Source organism: Hippocampus guttulatus, chromosome 18, assembly GCF_054856545.1.
Source record: "Hippocampus guttulatus isolate MCC_2025c chromosome 18, RoL_Hgut_1.0, whole genome shotgun sequence".
Classification (NCBI taxonomy): Eukaryota; Metazoa; Chordata; class Actinopteri; order Syngnathiformes; family Syngnathidae; genus Hippocampus; species Hippocampus guttulatus.
This window is the reverse complement of record NC_141278.1, coordinates 7,651,212-7,670,727: the sequence shown is the minus strand read 5'-3', so window position 1 is coordinate 7,670,727 and position 19,516 is coordinate 7,651,212. Positions and strand designations below refer to the sequence as shown.

Below are 19,516 nucleotides of genomic sequence, written 5' to 3'. Positions count from 1 at the left end.
CCGCTTGCACGCCGGGAATGTAGATCAAGCCGCCCCCGCCTTTCCTCAACCGCGCTGCACCCGTCCCCATTTATAAAAAACGAAATCGATAATGTAATGGTTCACGCTGACCGGTTCACGTGTTGCTTAATACATTAGAGCACTGCCACATTGATGCTATGCGTTAGCTCTTCTATGGCATTTCCACATGTGGTGGCAAAAAGGTCTTTAGGGCTTCGGGCATTAAACTTTTACAGCCAATTCTGATCAGCTGAAAATTACATGTTCGGATAACTAGTGGAAAATATGTAACATGGCTCAATAAATGCTGGTAACATCACTTTTGGCAAGCAAGTGAGCACATGCGTCGTTTCCTTTAAGCGACAGTTTATTTCCGAAAATAATAAGCTTCTTCCTACAGAAGACAAAAGACATGCACCGGGAAAACAAACAAATAAAACACCCCAATAAACTTCCAGCTGAGTCAACGAGGCGAAGCTAACAGCTCCAAACACATCAAGTCGTAGGAGGTGTTTCGGAAACGGGCGACAGCGTTGAGTGGACTTTATAAAAAAAAAAAAAAAAAAAAAAAAAAGCTTTACTATTGGCAAAGAAATATTTTATGCCAGTGTAGAAATCTGTAATAAAAAAATAAAACCGTTGTCCACAAAATCCCCCCCCCAGGATGAAGGGGGGGGGAGAGAGACCCCCCCCCCCAAAAAAAACTGAAAAAGGACCAACCAGGAAATTGTTTTCCAAACACAACCATCACATTCAAGTCCAAACAAAACCAACTCCTGGACCCCCCCCCCCCTGCTTTCCCTTAGCGTCCTCCAGATTTGCGGCCCGTCCAGGAACGCGAGCGTGAGCGAGACCTGGACACTGAACGAGACTGGGAGTGGGACCGGGAACGAGTCGGGGAACGTTCCTGCCGCCCATCTTCCTCGGCGAAGTGGGAGGCGGCTGCCGGTTTGGCGGGTGGCTCGGACGGCGATGCCGATCTGGAAGGGGAACGTCCTCGAGACTCTCTGCGTGGCCTCTGGTGGTGCCTGAAAACCAACACGACGCCTTCCCGTTAACGGCAACATCTTTTCCATAAAAATGCACGTGCCACGCATTTATATAACCGAAGGCTTTGCTCTTGAAACATCACGAGAGAGCATTTTAAAAGAAAAGAGAAAGAGCGTACCTGTCCTCTTCGCGGCCTCGGCTCCCCCCTCGTCCGTGCTGGCGTCCGCGAGATCTGCAGAGGCCAAAGCGTCCCATCAGACGTCTCTCAACACGGTGGAACTTCGAGCAGCGAGCAAGACAACTAACTGACACTTGTTTTCATTTTCATTCTTAACCGGGTGATTTTTCTCCCCATCTCATAACATGTATTTTTTTTTTAATACAGTGGAACAATTTAGATTGAAATTGGGGGGGAAAGAACCCCAAGCGCAAAACTAGGACTAAAAAGGTAAACCAAGAATTACATTTTCCAATTGCAAAGGGGCAGTTTGGGAAAACAAAAAACTCAGTTTTACTGACCAGGATTCAAGCCAAATTTGTTTGCTCGAATTTTGTGACGATATTTGTCATGAACGCTTAAAAAGACGGCAAGTCAAAGTGTTTTAAGTTAACTAACTCAAGTAGATCAATAAACTCTCTGTGATCAGAATTTATTGCTAAATTTGATTCAAAAACGACATCGGAAAAGGACAATTGGAGGAGAGAAAAGAAATGTGCATATTAAACCGCAATTGTAATATTTCGGAAAAAAGTCAACTGAGCGCAGATGTTCGATTGTAAACCGCGACTTACTCCCGGGGGCTCTCGGAGCGCCTGCGCCGTCGCTCGTAGGAGGGGCTGCGCGAGCGGCGCCGGTCGTAGCTGCGGCTGCGCGAGCGTCTGCGGCGGCTGTCGCGGTCGTAGTCGTCGTAGCGGGACGAGCGCGACGGGGAGCGCCGCTCCTTCGTCTTCATCTGGTTGGGTGCTGAGAGGTTGAAATTCCAAAGAGTCGGCACAACTTTAGATCGAGCAAGGTTCTATATTCTATCATTGATATACGTTTGACTCAATCGAAATTCAAATCATCTGTTCAACTCCCGAAAAAATGTATCATCCACTCACTCTTTCGGTCTCCCTGGGCGAACTGGATCTCGATCTGGCGGCCGCATATCCACTTCCTGTCCAGGCTGTGAAGAGCGTCCTCTGCGTCACGCACATCCTCAAACATGCTGAGCGGTTAAGGCTTTTTATTTTTTTCTCTCTCTCCTTTCTTTGCAAACTCCTTTCAGAAGAAGGGTGTGAGGCCACACAAATTCACACACTTTGCACAGATATTGGACTCCATTTTGTCATGCTTCAGTTTGTTGAGGTTGAATTGATGTGGCCTTGATACATGAAGCACACATGACACACAGTAGGCTATTTTTTTTTCAAACAATGGTGACAGGTGACAATCAAAAGACATGAACAGCTGATTCAGTGAGTTGAAATTAAGTTGCTTGTCAAAGCTGATTTGTAGGAAAACGTGCCTGGAGAGGATACAAAATTATTCCGACTTGTTACCTTTTTGCTTGACTTCATCTTGATCTTTACACTCTTTAATCGATTCCCACATAGAGCGGGCGGCTTGGGCCGGGCTTCCTGCTTGACTCTTTAAAACTTTTTCTTTAGCCCGCTCTGTGCCACTGACGAGCTTTGGCTCCGACACCTTTTTCCTCTTCATGCTTTACTTCCTCCCAACCTTTTCCCTCCCTTTGGTCTGTGCCTTGTCTCTTTACAGCTATGCTACACGGGTCTTTGTAACTCTTTGTGTGGCCACTTCCACAAGGGGATGCTTTTACATTTTCTGAAGCGATAACAAGAAAAATAATCACTGTTAGATAGGTCAATCGGCACAAAGAAATTAAAACATCACAAACCACAAATCGGCTCTGCTGCTAAGGGAAGCAATGTTATTGGTTAGGCATGAGCACAGCAACAATTTTGGGAAAGGATATTGAATGTATGCAAATCCTCTTGGTTGACGTGTATAGAAGTCAAGTGGGATGTAGACATCTACTACTGGCCCATAGCGGCCAAACTCACGCCGCAAATCCTCAGGCCTGAACACCGTAAATATACAAGTGTAACTCAACTGGGCAGCATGTGCGAAGGGTGAGTGAACTGAAAAGGGCCAGTTCACCACAATTAGGTCAATAAACTGTGTAGGAGTGGGCGATTCATCTTTTTAGACATTTGGGGTTAACATCCCCACTTTCTACTGGAGCATCTTTGACTAAATGTCTATGGCTTTAAAACGCGGCCTAGTGAGTGATGTGGGTGTCAGCTAATGGCAGTGTACAGATATGAGCTAATGTAAACAGTTAACTTGGATATTGATAGCCTTGTGGGGGGGGGGGGGGGGGCGCGCCACACTGCCAAGCAGAGATTTTGCCGGGCTTTTCTCTGAGGCCATATCGCCCAGCCCTACTTACCTAGATCAATTTTAAATACCCATTATGTTGATTTTGGGTGAACTGGCCCGTTTAAAGAAAAAAAAAAAGGTTATCAGCGTAAAACAACAGCTGTGCAATTGTCCCCAATGATTCTTGAATTACACAGACGTATGACAAAGGCAAGTGAACAAAATGAGTACGGTAGGTTGACTTTTTGCCCCGAAATGGTAAGTAATTATCAAACGGCAAGTGAGGAAATAAAAATAAAAGTAAAACAGATTGTGGGCACATCGCATATTTTTGTAAAATGAATAATATTGCTTGTTACACATGGGAATCATTGTTATAATTCCAATTTTTTTTGCAGGACAGTTCGTGACGAATCTTAGAATCTGCAACTCAACGACATATTTCCACGTCCGCAAGCATAACATGGACGCCAGTTAATTACGCTATTTATCCATTTAAAAATTATGCCCACACACCTTATCTACTAAAACGAATACCGTCGTATTAATTAGATTTTTTGAAACAAAGTCTCATTCTCAAGATTGGCGAAGGCGAGGCTCCATTGCAATTGCGCGGGCCTGCGTGAGCTCGCTCCTGGGCTACGTTAGCTTTCAACAGATAAACGTGGAGCACCGATTTGCGGAAAAGACGCCGAAATTCAAACTCACCTGGACTCGTCAGAAATGTTTCTGACGAACAAGGACGAGTTCGGCGGGCGCATGTAGCGAGCCATAGCTTCTGTTTCGAGTGTAAGCCCTGCAATTTGCAAACAACAAAAAAAAAAAACCGTGCTCCTCTTTTATTAATATGGAGCCAAAAATGTGTTCTTTCTCTTCTTCGCCGCTGTCTCTGCTGCTTTAATGCGTTTGAGTCGCACCCAGCGCCCCCTTAAGGATACTAGTCTTAACTTCTGTTAGTTTTTAATGGCGGCGAGCAAATAACACAGCGCTCTCTGCTGGTGCATAAACATTTTCTCATATTCTACTCACGAGATCAGCTGCTTTAAAACAAAATTTTAAATGATGTTTGTAGGTTTGTAATATTGTTCCCCCCCCCCAAAAGATTCCTCTTTACAGGACATATTTTAGACCACATGTTCTTACATGTTCTCTTTTTCTTCTTGTCCATAGTGACATTTTCCTAAACTCCTAAATTAGCTGATTGATGATGATGGACTGAGAAGAGCGTCAAGCTATGGATTCAATAATTAGGAACCAACAAACTGTTTAATGATCCGTGTTTAATCGTATTAATGTCTTCCTTTTAATTCTGGTGGATGCTGATGAATGATGACATCACACTCGCTTGCTTCTGCTGACGTAAGTCACAGAACCAGTTGTGACCGTCTGTGGGGGGGAAAAAAGAGCTTTTGAGATGTTCTCAATCAAAAGATGAGAATTTTTCTTCATTGCAATCCAAACATTCGCAACCACTGTACTGTTCCTATGTAATGTATATCTACATTACACTGCCCTCTGGTGGCCAAGTGGAACACACCAGAAGGAGCAGCACATTATCTCACGAACTGAAGCAAAAAAAAAACAAAACAAAACTATTTGGTATTATTTTGGTAAAAACTATTTGTCATGTTTTTATGTCATTCAATATGTTAGTGTTTTTGACTGACCTCAACCATGTCCTCCCCTTGGATTTCTCGTACCGAGGTGAATTTGTCAGCCTCGGTAATCAGCTTCCCGTTCTCCTCCCTGACAACGCACTAGAAAAGCCACAACGTGACGCTCCAACCACAACAGTAAAAGATGAGTTCTGCGCTTACTTTAAACTTCCTGCCGTCCACCGAAGTAATTTCCGTCTCCTTGCCGATGCAGAAGGAGTGCGTCTTGGTGAATTTGGGGGTCTTAAAGGTGTAAGTCCAAGCGTCGCCCTTCTGCTCGAACACAATCAGCGGTTTGACATCCTTGCGCATCTTGATGACCATTTGGGGCGCACCTTCAACACACGCACATCAGTTTGCATCGTTGGATTTTTTTTTTTTCAAGAGGAGAGACACTCGCGTTTTACCCATTGCCTTCATGAACTCCTCCAGGTTTTCCTCCAAATACACTTTCCAGGTGCCGCTGAAGTCCATGTCTGCTTCTGCTGGTGTCGCGCCGTGTTTGCGGCTTGTTAGGTTGCTAGTTGGCATGTTAGGGAGTTCGAACTCCCTGTTGTTCCGCCAATGCAGTCACAAGGGAAGGCGGAACAATTTTTTTTTTTTTTTTAGATTTTAAAATGTGTAATATTTTACAAATAAAAAAAAATAACATTGGTCAACAGCAAATTTTAACCCTTTCAGGAACAGCGATTATTACAGTGTACAATATTTTTCAAATTTATAAACATTCAAAAATGTCACAAACCTTTATTTTAAAATAAGAACAAAAATCACATTGTCATGTACAAACCTTTATTTTCACTCCCCCCCCCAATCCTGAAACAAGTCTCCAATCAATACGTTGAAAATATAAAAATACTCTTGGCAGAACATACCTAAACATTCTTTTAAGGCAAACATGCAGGCAGTTTTAGCTCAGGCAGTGACAGATATGCAAGACACTGATATACATCCTTGCCGACTGGGATGAGTAAACAGTTTAACAAAAGTACAATTTGCAACTTCTGCAAAAATTGATTGTGAATGCTGAAGAGCTGACCTAACTGGAGGAATGTTAGTGACACTTTTTTTTTAAATGTGTACATACAAAACCAGTCCCATTTAAACAGTCCCTGAGGAAAAAAAAAATGATTTACCAGATTATAAATATATATATATATATAAATGAAAATTTTCAACACAGGCATTTTTCGGTGGCCACACGACGCATGTGCTTTCAAGGCTAAACTCCACCCATTTGGCGTCTCTAGCAATTACAAACAAGCGCAAAATAAATAAATAACTAATAATAATAATATTTTACCCCCCCAAAAACGTACACACTCATGTACAGTAATCACCCGCATAATGAATAAAAATCTTACACACATTTCTTGAGCTACGACTTCGGACCGGGGTCACTGAGACGGCGCAATGCTTTGAACTGCTCCTCCTCCTCCTCCTCCTCCTCCTCTTGGAACCCGCGTCCGGATTCGTGCAGCAGGCTGACGGCGTTGGAGGCGTTCCGGCGGGCCTCCACTGGGGTGCCCTCGCCGTCGTCGTACGTGTAAACTCTGTGTGCTGCAAAGAGGGTGTATTTTGGGCGTGACTACGCCTCCCGCATTCACGTTGCGAGCTAAAAAAAAAAAGTGGGGGGGGGGGGGAAGGGGCGGTGCCACTGACCTGGTTCGAATGCGACCCGTCTCACTGAGGGAGGTGGCTCCGGCCGTTTTGCCGGGACGGTCAGATAGTGGCTCATCTGTGCGGTGCAAAGCAAAATGGAAAATTTGACCACTTTATGCAGTACGATATGGAGCTATTCAGCGGTCACTACAGTGGACAGATTATCAGGTTATTAAGTTACAGGCTGCACGAAAGGGGTCAACAAGCGTTAGTGAGTGCTCACCCTCCTTTCCATCTCAACTCGTTGCTTCCTGAAGCGAACCTCGCTCACGTCTTCCTCAAAGGGGTCCATCATCAGGTCGTGCCTGCTGTAGGAACGAAGCTGGCGAGACACACAAAATCCGCGAGGGCGTCAAATGTTTGTCCGCTACGGACGAAAAACACGCCCGGTCCGCCTACCCGTTGTCTGTTTTTCTGCATGTTGGAGTGCAACATCTTTCGGATTTCAGTTTCACGACTTTTGGAGATGACGGTCTTGCGCCGGGACGGGGCTGTGGGTTCGATGTTCCTGAGGTAGAAAAACATAAGCGGGCCAAACTTAAATGAGATAAAAACACACCATTATCGGAGGAAATGTGACAGCACATTTTGATTTACAAGACTCGATCGGACAAATTAACTGTGCGATCAAGCGAGTCTTTTTTTTCTCGTTTTGGCCAAATACTTACGGCACCATCAAGGGCGGTTTGAAGACGCCGATGCCGCCGCCGCTCTCGACCATCATCATGGCCTGCTTCATCTCCATCTTGTTGTAGAAGGAGAGCAGCTGCGGCTCGGTGGAGCGGTCGCCCGCAATCAGCCACTTCTTCACGTAGGCCTTGTTGAAGCGGCTCAGCCTGAAGAAAATCAATACAATAAACCGGAGGTATGAGCTCATCACTTATTAGAGTGCGTCCATCGTGTTGCAGTAATCGGGATTTGGAGAACAACAAATGACAAGAATGAGAAGATCTCAACCTTAATAAATGTAAATATGTGAAAAACGGAATTAATTCCGTATGAGATTTGATTCAAAGGTCATACTTGTCTTTCCAGTGATGGTGTCCATAATGTCCACAGATGTCCTCGATTCCCACGAGGAGATGATCCAGAAACTAAATGACAGAATTAAATATGACGTCTTGACTATTTGTTTTCAAACGTTTGGGTGTACAGTAAACCCTCTTCCAGATTTTTGTTTATTTTTTGGTCGAGTTTGAAACTTTAGTTCTGCTGGCCGTTCATTTTGGGTGTAATTCCAGTGTTGACTACTAGATGGCAGCACTGTATTTTGTTTGTCTCTATAAATTTGACTGAAGAAGGAGATTGGAAGCGCAAAGTACCTTCTTTCAGCTCACCCTAGTTTTTGCTAATTACTGATCCCTTCAATCCTGCTTTTTATGTCTACACAAAGCGACCACATGTACCTCTTTGGATGTGATTGTTGATGCATTTTTGAAATGGGATTTTTTTTTTTTCATGTTATGCGTTACTCTCCCTCTCAATATATTATGTTTTGATGTGTATGTATTATTTTAAAAATGCGTTTAAAGACCTGTAAAAACACCCAAGTGCAGTAAATGCTATAAAATCATGCCTAGAATTTATTTCAATAGGGGATTTCTATATCGCCAATGTCTCTTATTGCGGGCGGGTCTGGAACGCAACCCGAGGAGGGGGACGACTGGCTGCAATTGCGCAAACGGCCATTTGGTGGTGCTGTTTCTCACAAACAAGAAATCGGACCTGTGTGTGAATCTCTTCGTTGATGGAGCCGTCACACTCCCTCTTCTTCTTTACGTCCAGAAGTTCCACGAGAGGCCTGATGGTCATCCCCTGCCGTCAAAAATCAAATTATACGGCTGTCGCAGTTTTTCACTGAGGTGGAGGAATACGATTACAAAAAAAACCCCACTTTTTTTTTTTTGCCATTCTTACCTGCACGAAGACGGTGAAAAAAATTAGGGTGATGATGGCGGTGAGAAACAAGTCTTTCATCTTGTTGCCCGTCAACAGGAAACCCAGCGAGAAGGCGATGGCGCCTCGCAGGCCACCGTAGGCCACGATGAACTGGTCTTTCTTGGTCAGTTTGACAATGCGGAACTTGTTGATGACAAACGTCAGGCCCACTACACCTGAAATACAAGATAGAGACTAGACGAGTCAGATTGGGGGAAGAGCAGCAAATTTTTCAACTTCATATTACTATTTTAAACCATGATTGGCACTGACTTCTGATAGATCGAAGTGATTGTACAGTATTCGTAACACTTTGTTCTCTCAAGTACTGCATCAAATAATTATTCCGTTGTTTGGCGTCAATGATAATACATTTCCAACTTGGTGTTTGATCATTTGAAATGTTGCGGAAATGTCGCGGTCTTTCTCACCCAGCACTCTGGAGACGAGGCAGAGGACCACGGTGACGATGACGAACGTCCAGTTCCACGCGTGGGGTCCCGCCACCGTGGAGACGCCGAGGAAGATGAAGATGAGCGTTTCGCTCACGCTGCTCCACATCTTCAGGAAGTACTTGACGGTGGTGTAGGACTTGTGCGAGATGTTGGCCTCCACGTACGGACGCATCACCACGCCGCATGCAATCAGCCTGGAGCGGGTGTGTGGGGGGGCGGACAACAGAATATCTAAGATGAAAAGTACTTCATTTGAATGATAAAAAAATATTTTTTAGTTTCTTTATAACTCAACAATTATGTCATTAAAAAGGTCAAAAATGTTTCACGTTTATTTGTTGGAGACAATATGAAACATGAAAATATGAAAAAAAAAAATTTCAACAGGTCTCCTAAAACGTGTGCGTAACTCACGACATGATGCCCGACAGGTGGAAGACCTCTGCCGAGAGGTAGGCCATGTAGCTGTAGAGGAAGACGAAGAGCGGCTCTATGACGCGTGTATGCGATGTGAAGCGCGACGTGAAGGCGCCCAACAGCCCATAGATGGCGCCCACCAGGATACCGCCGCACGACACCACGAAGAAGCACAGCCCGCCCAGCAGGGCGTCGGCCACCGTCACCGTGCCGGCGTGGGAGAACTCCTCAAACAGGTGATACAGCACCTGCGCGCACACAATAGAAACAAATGAGCCTTTTAGCCTAATGCTAACAAACAATTTAAAATGCTACCGACGGGTTACCAAATAGCATCGGTGTCATATAGTCCAGTTATCTCGTTTATTTGAAAACATAGGGTGAACGAACGGACACTAATACAATACCCCCCAGGGCATATCTTCTTTATCCTCTGCGAAGCATGAAAAATATTACTGCAACTTACTAAGCAGCTGTGACAGACGCCTTCGTCTGTTGGTTGCCACGGCTATCTAATCGGCACATGACCGTCAAAATCAGTAGTGAGGAAGAAACTATTAATAAATGCATGTTTCTTCAGCCAATCAGATTTCAAATTCCTGCTCAAAGGGCTACAATACTGGCCCCAATGAGGTCAGCATTTTCTGTCACCTGATTGGTTGCTTGAAATCTTGTTAAAGCGAGCGAGGACTAGCAAAACACATTTGTAGCAATATACAAACCTGAATACACTCAAGTTGGGGAAGTCCCGATTGAAAGCCTGGGTATCAAATGTACACATCGCCACGGGTAAAAACAAAATGGCCACCGCGGGCTCTCACCACAGTGACAGCGTCATTGAGCAGAGACTCGCCGAAGACCAGGATGTAGAGCAGCTCATTAATATGGATCTCCTCGAAGACGGCGAGCACGGCCACGGGGTCCACGGCCGACACAATGGAGCCGAAGAGCAGGCAGGACAGCAGATCCACGCCCCTCAGTTGACCCCCTTCCAGCTGGCACACGCCGTACATGGCACCGCCCACGAAAAAGGCGTTCCACAGGGTGCCCACCACGGCGAACACCAGGATGGTGCCCAGGTTCTCAGTGAATGGTCGGATGGGGAGAAAATAGCCGGCGTCCAGGATGATGGGCGGGAGCAGGTAGAGGAAGAAGAGATCGGTGTCCAATACGGGCGCCGTCTGCCGGATGGCCTTGATGACGCCGCCCACCAGTAGACCCACGAAGATCAGCAGGCAGCTCTCGGGGACTACGTGGGACACTCGGGGAATGACGTGGAAGCCTTAATGACCCAAAAACACATCAAGGTCAGGAAGTGTTCTGCGTGAAAGGCACCGACATGGAATGAGGTTCAAAGTGGACCCGCAAATTTACGGCCTTCAGTTGAAGTAAACAGCTGAAATAATGTGGTTGTAAAAGGACACACACCCTATGACTGGGATGTGAATGTGGTTGGAATAAAGCAATCACTTTAAAACTCAGTAAATCTGAGTAAGCACAGACCTGCCATCATCCTAAGGGCCTCGGATGAACCCGAAATACAGTTCAGATGTTCCAGCAGGCTGTTCCTGACATTTATTTTTTTGCTTACTTTGCTGTACTTACTGAGGTAAATAGTTACTTATTTACAGGTAGATTTACTTCATAGTACACACCTGCCATCATTTAAGTGGCTCTGATTTAACCCCCCCCACCCAGAAATAAAGTTCAGATGTTCTAGTAGGCTTTTTTTTTGCTATCGTTTTCCACTTTTAATTTGAGGCATGCAGGTTTTGTGCCACCAGTGACCGTTATTTGAAACAAACCACCTGGACTAAGGCTGAGATTACATTTTAAATTTGGGAATATCTTCCCAAAGGAAGATATTCTGACATTCTTCTGGTGATGAGTGCTGTTGTGTTTACGACAAATATACCTTTAGGAATTAAGGCCAAAAAGTTCTTCCCTTGTATCGCTGGACATTTTACAACACTTGTTTTGAAGATTGCAACTTCAAGATTCACGTAGCCTTGCCTAAGAGATAAAAAGCACTTTGCCGCTGTCTTGAGGCATGTACAGGAAATCAATCACAAGGGTCTCGAGGTTTAGACATTGTCACGTATGCCACACCTTGTACCGAGCAAAGCCTCTCAGCTCGTCAGTCACATGTCCCCAGGTTGGAGCCAGCATCTTCCGCCCGTTCCGATCAACGCGCCACTCAGTCAGCACACGGCGCACTTATTGCTATCAAGCAGTGCATTAGAGCAGGAAGTCGGAGCGGCCCTCCCCGACAGCAGCTGGACGCGCGGATAAGACCAGGGTCAACTGTCAGCGTGGACCTCAAGCGACTAGTACAAAACGAGATTTCTCCACACTATGTGGTGTGCAATCTAGACAGATACTGGAGACTCTTCACATGCTACATTTTGCGATAAAACATATTTCGAACAATTCTAATTATTTTACATATGAAACTGAATTTTCGCATTTTGGTTAATGAGTGGGCGGGGGGGGGGGCAGGGACCCCAACATCTATAGCTACGGCCCTGCTGCTAATCTCCTATCAGCTGTTCCACCTGTTCAAATGTTTGAACGAAAAACAGACCACGGCAAAAATGTTTTAACACATCTCCAGAGTCTCTCATTTTTAAAGAGCCACTCACCGAGTTTCATGAGCAGCGCGAGTAGAATCCATAGCGAGATCTCGAAGGGCTTCCGGACGTACTCGTAGTTGAAAGACAGGACCGGGAAAGCCTTTCGGTGCGCCGTGCTGTTGCCTTGCTGGTGCTCCTCGTCTCCGTGTGCCCGGGTGTCGTTGTCCTGCGTACCCTGGCTCGGGTTGGCGCAGACCACAAGCACCAGCAGGAGTGCAAGGAGGAGGCTCGTCAAGCCGGGGACACGCGCGCCTTTGCCGGCCTGGTGGTGGGCCATGCTGGGGCGCCCCATCCGGTCTCGTCCAACTACAGCTGAGCCGAGACTAACGATGAAGAGGAGGAGGAGGAGGAGGAGGAGGAGGGGGGGGGGGGACGAAGAGGAGGAGGAGCACGGGAGGACGCATGAGGGGTAGCTCGCACTTTGATGCGCAGCCTCCTCTTCAAATCACAGCGCGGCATGGCGGAGGAGATGTGGATTCTTCAAAGTGGAAAGGAAGGAGAAAGGAGGAGAAAGGACTCGAAAGGAAAATAAAATAAAAAGTGTGTGAAGGGGGGGGGGGCTGATTGGGTGCAGGGGAGGTGAACGTCCTCTCTGCGTGTGCGCTCGAGTCTAATTGTGATGCCATGCGCCACCTGGTGGAGTGGAGGAGCACAGCAAACACACACGTCTCTTAAAATGTCTCTTTGACCACCCGCTGTCTTTCGTTCTTTTCTCGCTACCCTCTTTCTGTTTTCCCTCCCTGTACCTCTTTGTCTCCATCTACCCTTACCTCATTCACTTTTTCTCTCTCCCAGTACCTCTTCTCTCTTCCTTGCTTTATCTGTCTCTGTTTCTCCATTTTCTTCGTTTCTTTCTTTCCACCTCAGTTCCACTCCCTTCCTCTTTCTCTCTTTCTTACCTTATCCTTATTTGCACCCCACCCCTCTCCATTTCTCTCATTCTTTTTCTTTGTCATTATTTCTCCGTCCTTTTCTCACCGTCCTCCTCTCTGTCTCTCACTCTTCCTCTGCCTGCCCTCTCACTTATTCTGTCCCCTCTCCCATTCGCGTACTTTTTTTTCCCCCGTCTTCAGCTCTCTATCTGTCTCCCTCATTTTCTCACACTCTCCCGCTGTTGTAAATATTACTCTGTCTCCCAACCGCTCTCTCAATCTCTCTCTCTCTCTCACACACACACACAGACAGTTTTGTTTTTCCCCATCGCAGAGTGCATCAGGCCGCAGTCACGTGACCCCCATCAGTACATTTGCAGTATAGCTGATGGAGAGGAGAATGTTGTGGGGTGATTGAGTGAGCCTCCCGAGAGAGGGTGCATTGGAGAAATATACGTCGCGAGTGAGTGAATGCTGAGCTAAGTGCATGAATGATCATCACCATTTCATCTTTGTGCTCCACGGGCCTAGGAGTGTGGGAAAAAGAAAGAAAAAATGAGAGCTCCCCCCCGCATTCCCACTCGCTCGGCCTCCCCCTCGCCTGTGCCGGATGTCGACCATTTGTCAGTTAAAAACAGACATTCGCTGGGAAAAAAAATGTCCTTGCGGAGGACTCGCATTTGACGGCAAGTGAGAAAGACAAAAACAGTAAACCCCAAACAAACTGACTTGAAACCCCAACAATGTTTTGAAACTTTAGCCTGAACCGTGTTTGAACCCCAGTTTCGACACCTGAAATTGAAAGCTTCACGTTGGCTGAAAAAGCTCGTTTGGAACCGCTAATTTGAAGCACTGTGCGTCTGGTTGGTGTCCAAATGTGTCTGTAAAAATCCTCAGTCGTCTGACTGTTCTTCACATGAACGATTCCAAAGTGTTTGTCCAGCAGACCGTGAATAAAATATTGTCTCTGTGAAGCGCATCCGCACACAAATATCAACAATGGGTTTGTTTTTATTTAGCAATCAAGACTAAAGTACCCAAATACAACGGCTTTCTGCTAGCAGTATTGCTCATGGCGACATTGGAGCAACCTTGGAAAAGTTTTTCTGTCCCGATAATCATTTCAGCGGCAGTTAGAGACGCTGTGTCATCGTCTAACTGCCCATCACCAAGTAAAAGTTAAGCTAGCCGTGGTGGAGTTTCTCCAAATGGCATCTGTTCTTGTCAAGCTACGCAGCGGAAGGCCTGATGCTAACACCATTGATCTAAACACTCAATCTCAAAAGCAGGCACTCACGCTAAATCACGGAAAGATGCGCCGGTGCATTCTCTCAATGGAGTTTATGCTGCTGTTAGCCATCGTTAGCATTGGTAGCCACGCGGAAACATTCTGTAATTTATTAGCAAGCAGTCGCCGTACATTGTTAGCACATCTGTTTTGATATTCGCCTTGGGTCTTTGAACTCAATTCCCGTGGCTGCCAGGCATGTCATGTCATAATCAGCAAACCGGGACGCTTGTGGATTAGCTTTCTGTTTTTATTTGACAAGACAAGGATTTGTAAAACATGTCTGTGAACATTTCTCCCCTCCCAAAAGCGTACAAAACAAAACGCATGACAAAAAAACAAAAAAAAAACCCCAAATAAAAAATCCGAAAGAGAACTCCAGTGTGACAGTCGAGGTCATTGTGGGTTGGTGGTGAGGACTGAAATAAAAAATAATAAAAACAATAATAATAATAATAAAAAGCAAACAAGGCACGTGTGACTCTGTGACGAACAGCTGTTTAGGAGGGGTCGCTAACAGCTAACACTTTGTCCTTTGCGTGATGTCAAGAGAGCTTCAAATTGCTGTGGCAAGGTAGTCGAATTCAATTTTTGGAGGAAAAAAATGCAGTTGGTTGATTGGCTGAATTTCTTTTTTAAATATGTATCTATATTTTATTTATTTATATTGTGTTGAGATAAGTTCAGTGTTTAATTTGTGCAGTCCACATGTTTGATTAAACATGAAAAGTGCAGGTGGTAAAGCCACAGATTAGTTTGCATTATTGTTGGAATCGGACTTGCATGTGTTTGTTAAAAAAAATTAAATAAATGAGAAGAGGACCATGAAAAAGTCATCGCACATAAAATCGCAATCCCGATATGGTGGGGGGGGGGAATCCCAATTAGATTATTTTTCAAAAATCGTTAAGCCATAATCAAGACACCTGCGACATCTTTCGAATGACTTCTTTCCACCCAAAAAACTAATTTATTCTGTTAATCTTACAATTTTATTTTTGTAAGTATTAGAACATCCTCCCAACCCCCACAAAAAAGAGACTTAAATGTTTTCATTTTGTTACATTTTGACTGAAACAGCGTGTTCCAGGTTTGTTGTTGCGCTTTTTCTTTGATTTGTTTGGTTTTTTTCCAGATATAACTCAATTAAAAAAAATATACATGTATATACAAAACATACGTTTGAAATAAGAAGAGAAAAGAGGAAGATAAGCCTCTTTTTGCCGACGAGATTAGAAAGAGATCGAATGCCTCAATCCTCTAACATCCCGCATTTTACGCCTACTGAAAGCGATTAGTCATGCACATTTTTGGGCATGATTTGTTAGTTTGGAAAAATAAGATGATTTGTTTCCAGTAAATACAGAGATCAGGTACAATTCTTTGTACGATATTTTTGGCTTTCCCTTATTAGTGTGACTTCTTGTTGCCGTTTTGGAACCAATCCAAGTGCCGATGAATTCAAACATGCACACACTGTCCCCTTTCTTTTTTTGTGTGTGTGTCTTTGAAAGAAATCCCTTTAAGTGGAGTGTTTCACATAGCATGCAGCAAAACCAACAAACATGATTGTCACCACAATCAGCACAAACACCCGTGAAAAGTGAGCACATTACATTTGAATCAGCAGTTTGTCTGGAGTTTAACTAGTGACTTGTTGTTGTTGGGTAAAAAAAAAAAAAAAAAAAAAATCAAAACAAAAAATACAAAACCTAATGCTGAAAAAAATCCCTTTTTGATCTTCAATCGGACTTGGTGATGAATATTATAAAAATAATGACGCTGCAGTCAAAGAGCTTTGGGAAGGAACAAACTGGTCCTCATGCCATGCACAGTTACATGATTCAAGTCCACATATTTCATTATTAGAAGCATTATTTTTCATATTTTCTTGCGTCGTCAGCATCCTTTGTCTGTTCTGTGACGTTTTCATTCAAAAGTAAAACACGCACTTGCACACCCTCTGCAGAGGCACTGCGAACCACTATCATTTTTTTTTACACCAATAATTATAGATCACCAAAATAATTATCATCATTAATATGAGCAGTAGTATTTACACTGTTGATCATTTTGGGACTGTACAACGTTGACATCCACGGTAATGGCAGTATTTTCCCCTCAAATGCTCACCAGACACTTCATTAGGGACACCTTCCAATGAGAGCTTTGCATGTCTTTACATAATGCTCACGTTTCAGCAACAATTGTTACAAAAAAAGAAAAAAAAGGAAAAAAAAGAATAAGAAAAGATGATTAGTCGTGTGCTTGCGGTGCATGTGCTTTCCAAACCTTCAAAACAAATATATGAGAGCCTCAAATATTAGGGACAGTTCACATATTATTACACAAATAGCATAAAAGTTAGCATTACTGTTAATTATGATAATTCTTATTGGAGTGTGTGACGAATGAAGTGTCCGGTGTGTGTTTAGAAAGCCCCCTCCATCGCTGTATTATTATTATTTTTTGCACGGTTACTAACTAATTTTGGTGAAACCATTGTTTACATCTGGTGTAATTCCATATGTACCACTAGATGGCGGCACACAGACTTTATATGCATGGTGTAAATTCAGCGTTTCAAGATTTCAGTCAATGATGGAGGGGGATTAACTTCACATGCACATTTGTGTTACATTCCTTGTGATGGACACCTGAATGTGCTTGTGTGTGTGTGTGTGTGTGTGTGTGTGTTTGTTTAAAACCCCCCAAAACAAAACAGAAAAACAATGTGAGCAGACTGTTTTTTTTTTTTCAGAGTTTGGAATGGATTTTTTTTTTTCCCATGAAAGAAGCTCATGGGAGAGGTTAGCGAGCAGTTAGGGCTGGGTGATTTGAATTGATTTGATGCTCACCTCTAATCATATATATATACTGTATATATATATATGATTTATGTAGTTCCATTGACATGCATTGCTTACACGAACAACATGGCTGCGAAGTGAGAGAAGCTAGTTTACAAAAGCACAATTAGTGCTGACAAACTTTCGACAAAAGGGACCAGCACTTATTTCCACATTACTTGAAAAGAAAAAGACACGTGTTTGTCTCATTGATATAGAAGGTGATGCAAGTTAATCTAAAGGGGAAAAAAAATGTTATCGAGCTTGTTTGGCCATTGTTATTTGCTTTTTCTAGAAGCAAAAGTGGGGGGAGGTGGCGATTAAAATGAGATAATCGTATTTTTGTGGGGGGGGGGGGGGGGAAGAGGTACAGTAATTTAAGGCCATATTAAGCAGCCCTACAAGTAGCCAATCAGCTGCTTTAACCCACACTGTACTCTTATCCTCATCAGTGAGACTGTGCAACATAAAAAAAGGATGTTGGTTAAAAGTGTTAAAAAAAATAAGTGTTTTAAAAAAAAAAAACTCACAGCAGGGGCTCCCCCAGTGGCCGGCCACGCTTACACATACATGGCGGGCGACACAAAGCTCTCGCCACGAGCGATGTTGGCGACCGGCGGAGACTCGTGATTGGTCGAGACCAGGTCCAGGTCCGGGTCCAGATTCAGGTTCATTTCGTCCGGCAGTGGAGGTCCGCTGCCGTTCGGCGTGCCGGGAGTTTCACTGTTCGAGTTCTGCAAAAGAAAAGGCATCACAAAAGTTACTCAGAAAATAAAACTAATATGAAGTCCTTTTTAAAAATTTTTTTTGTGAAAGATGCAATCTTACAGGAACTATTTTTTGTAGAATTTTTTTTGGGGGGGATTTCGAATTGTTTTGTTCAAGAAAGTCGTAATCTTAAGTGTTTTTTTTTCCTGATTAAAGTTTGGGCTAATTGAACGAGAGTAAAAAAGTAATTCTTAAATGCTCTTAATGTCACAGCTGAAAAAGTCATTGAGTGTCCCCCCCTCCCGCTTATATAGACAAATTTAATTGTATATTTTCTGGAAAAAAATAAATCTTAGTGTAATCATTTTTTTTAAGGGGAAAGGCAAGAATAATTAAACATTGTTATGGTAATGTGATTAATTTAATTTATCAATTTTTTTTGCTTACCAGAATTTAAATTTTTTTGCTGAAATAAAATTGAATTCCCCACTTCAAAGCATTGCAGCTTTGCAAAACTACAGTCATACTTGGATGGAAAATAAGGTGCGCGGGTTACCCTGACAGGCTCGCTTCCCGTTGGCTCGTAGTAGATGTCTCCCGCTGGGGCGAGCGGCGCCATCTCGGTGGCTCCGGGCACCTCTGGCGGCTTGTTGAGCTGCGCCCACGCATTGAAACAGACAAAGAAAATCGCTATACACATGCATATACTGTATACTGAAATAAATACTCTCATTCATTTAGCTTACTCATGCTATGCATGTTGCATGAATGCTAACAAATGGAAAGTACTCGACACAGGTTGATTGTGGACATTCTGCCATCTAGCGGAAGAGTATTGAATTGTTCTGTCTGTCACTATATGTCGTTAGCGGAAGTAAATGGTCATTTTCAAACCAATTAATCTATATTGGACAATTTCCTGCACAGTGGACGGAGTCTCAAACAAGTGCTAATCAATAACAGAGACGCTTACCGATAGATGGATTTACTGATTTTGACTCACCAGCTCCGTTGAGCCGCCGCTCTTGACAGGGGGCGGGGGTTTGTGCTTTGGGGGGCCGCTGATTGGACGACACGCATTCATATTAAAATGACGAAACCAAATATGGTCATTGAAACAAACACAGTCGGAGCTGTACAATCAATTCGTCGCAGGAATGATCAATAATCATTCTGATCGTCCGAGGACTCACTCGGCGTCACGCTGGCGTCTGCGGATAAAGAAAACGAGGCCCACCACGATGCCGATGATGGCGAGGGCGCCGAGGAGGCCGCCGATCACCGCGCCGGTCGACGGGCCTGGCGCCATGAGACGTTCCTTCTCTAGGAGGCGACACATGACACAAAATCAGCATAATGCTCTTGCGTAAGAGCTAATCGGAGACTGAAGGAGTTGGTGAAAGCAGTTTTGCATTTGAATTTTCTCTCTCTCTCACAAACTAAAAAAAAAATCCGCTTCATTTCAAATGGGCGTCAATCATTCATGGATTTTTTTGCTATGTGCAGGACGATCCTTATTCAAAAGGTGAATACCAACAAAATGATTTTCTTTACCGGTATATAAAGGAAGTATGAATTTCTGAAAAGTTCATTTTGTCAAAAAAAAAAAAAATCACTTTCTACCACATTAAAATTGGTGAACATGCACCTGCGTTGTATATGTGTT

The 19,516-nt window shown here is 44.0% G+C and overlaps 4 protein-coding genes across 4 annotated transcripts in view; all 4 read right to left on the bottom strand.

The window, feature by feature from the left end:
• Positions 1–349: 349 nt before the first annotated feature.
• Positions 350–4,260, bottom strand: LOC147190957 (uncharacterized). Its single transcript, XM_086137426.1, has 6 exons — positions 4,082–4,260; positions 2,967–3,071; positions 2,092–2,195; positions 1,783–1,954; positions 1,169–1,222; positions 350–1,028 (listed from the first exon to the last, which is right to left on the bottom strand). Exons 1-6 carry the CDS (start codon positions 4,144–4,146, stop codon positions 803–805), a joined length of 726 nt encoding a protein of 241 aa, XP_085993552.1. The 5' UTR covers positions 4,147–4,260; the 3' UTR covers positions 350–802.
• A 448-nt stretch (positions 4,261–4,708) lies between these two features.
• Positions 4,709–5,618, bottom strand: LOC147190956 (fatty acid-binding protein, liver-like). The gene is made up of 4 exons (XM_086136905.1): positions 5,436–5,618; positions 5,191–5,363; positions 5,041–5,130; positions 4,709–4,759 (listed from the first exon to the last, which is right to left on the bottom strand). The coding sequence occupies exons 1-4, from the start codon at positions 5,557–5,559 to the stop codon at positions 4,709–4,711; spliced, it is 438 nt and encodes a 145-aa protein (XP_085993031.1). The 5' UTR covers positions 5,560–5,618.
• Positions 5,619–5,798: 180 nt separating this feature from the next.
• slc9a1b (solute carrier family 9 member A1b) lies at positions 5,799–12,456 on the bottom strand. The gene is made up of 12 exons (XM_086136239.1): positions 12,143–12,456; positions 10,322–10,782; positions 9,498–9,748; positions 9,060–9,277; positions 8,608–8,804; positions 8,416–8,505; positions 7,714–7,784; positions 7,359–7,526; positions 7,090–7,198; positions 6,914–7,012; positions 6,691–6,766; positions 5,799–6,588 (listed from the first exon to the last, which is right to left on the bottom strand). Exons 1-12 carry the CDS (start codon positions 12,423–12,425, stop codon positions 6,407–6,409), a joined length of 2,205 nt encoding a protein of 734 aa, XP_085992365.1. The 5' UTR covers positions 12,426–12,456; the 3' UTR covers positions 5,799–6,406.
• Positions 12,457–14,529: 2,073 nt separating this feature from the next.
• pvrl2l (PVR cell adhesion molecule related 2 like) overlaps positions 14,530–19,516 on the bottom strand; it is a 101,041-nt gene continuing 96,054 nt past the window's right edge. The window contains exons 7-10 of the mRNA XM_086136241.1: positions 19,044–19,173; positions 18,854–18,911; positions 18,407–18,505; positions 14,530–17,876 (exon numbers count right to left, since the gene is read on the bottom strand). Coding sequence (XP_085992367.1) covers positions 17,703–17,876; positions 18,407–18,505; positions 18,854–18,911; positions 19,044–19,173 — 461 coding nt within the window. The 3' untranslated portion in view covers positions 14,530–17,702. The remainder of the gene's footprint in view (positions 17,877–18,406; positions 18,506–18,853; positions 18,912–19,043; positions 19,174–19,516) is intronic.

Coding starts and splice junctions, on each gene's coding strand:
- LOC147190957 (XM_086137426.1), bottom strand. CDS start 4,146: ATGGCTCGCTACATGCGCCCGCCGAACTCGTCCTTGTTCGTCAGAAAC. Junction 3,072..4,081: donor AACATTTCTGACGAGTCCAG/GTGAGTTTGAAT, acceptor TACGGTGTTCAG/GCCTGAGGATTTGCGGCGTG. Junction 1,029..1,168: donor CGAGGCCGCGAAGAGGACAG/GTACGCTCTTTC, acceptor GTTGGTTTTCAG/GCACCACCAGAGGCCACGCA.
- LOC147190956 (XM_086136905.1), bottom strand. CDS start 5,559: ATGCCAACTAGCAACCTAACAAGCCGCAAACACGGCGCGACACCAGCA. Junction 5,131..5,190: donor TGGACGGCAGGAAGTTTAAA/GTAAGCGCAGAA, acceptor TGGCTTTTCTAG/TGCGTTGTCAGGGAGGAGAA. Junction 4,760..5,040: donor AAGGGGAGGACATGGTTGAG/GTCAGTCAAAAA, acceptor TCCCCCCCACAG/ACGGTCACAACTGGTTCTGT.
- slc9a1b (XM_086136239.1), bottom strand. CDS start 12,425: ATGGGGCGCCCCAGCATGGCCCACCACCAGGCCGGCAAAGGCGCGCGT. Junction 9,749..10,321: donor TCAATGACGCTGTCACTGTG/GTGAGAGCCCGC, acceptor GTGTGCGCGCAG/GTGCTGTATCACCTGTTTGA. Junction 7,199..7,358: donor AAACCGCCCTTGATGGTGCC/GTAAGTATTTGG, acceptor TTTCTACCTCAG/GAACATCGAACCCACAGCCC.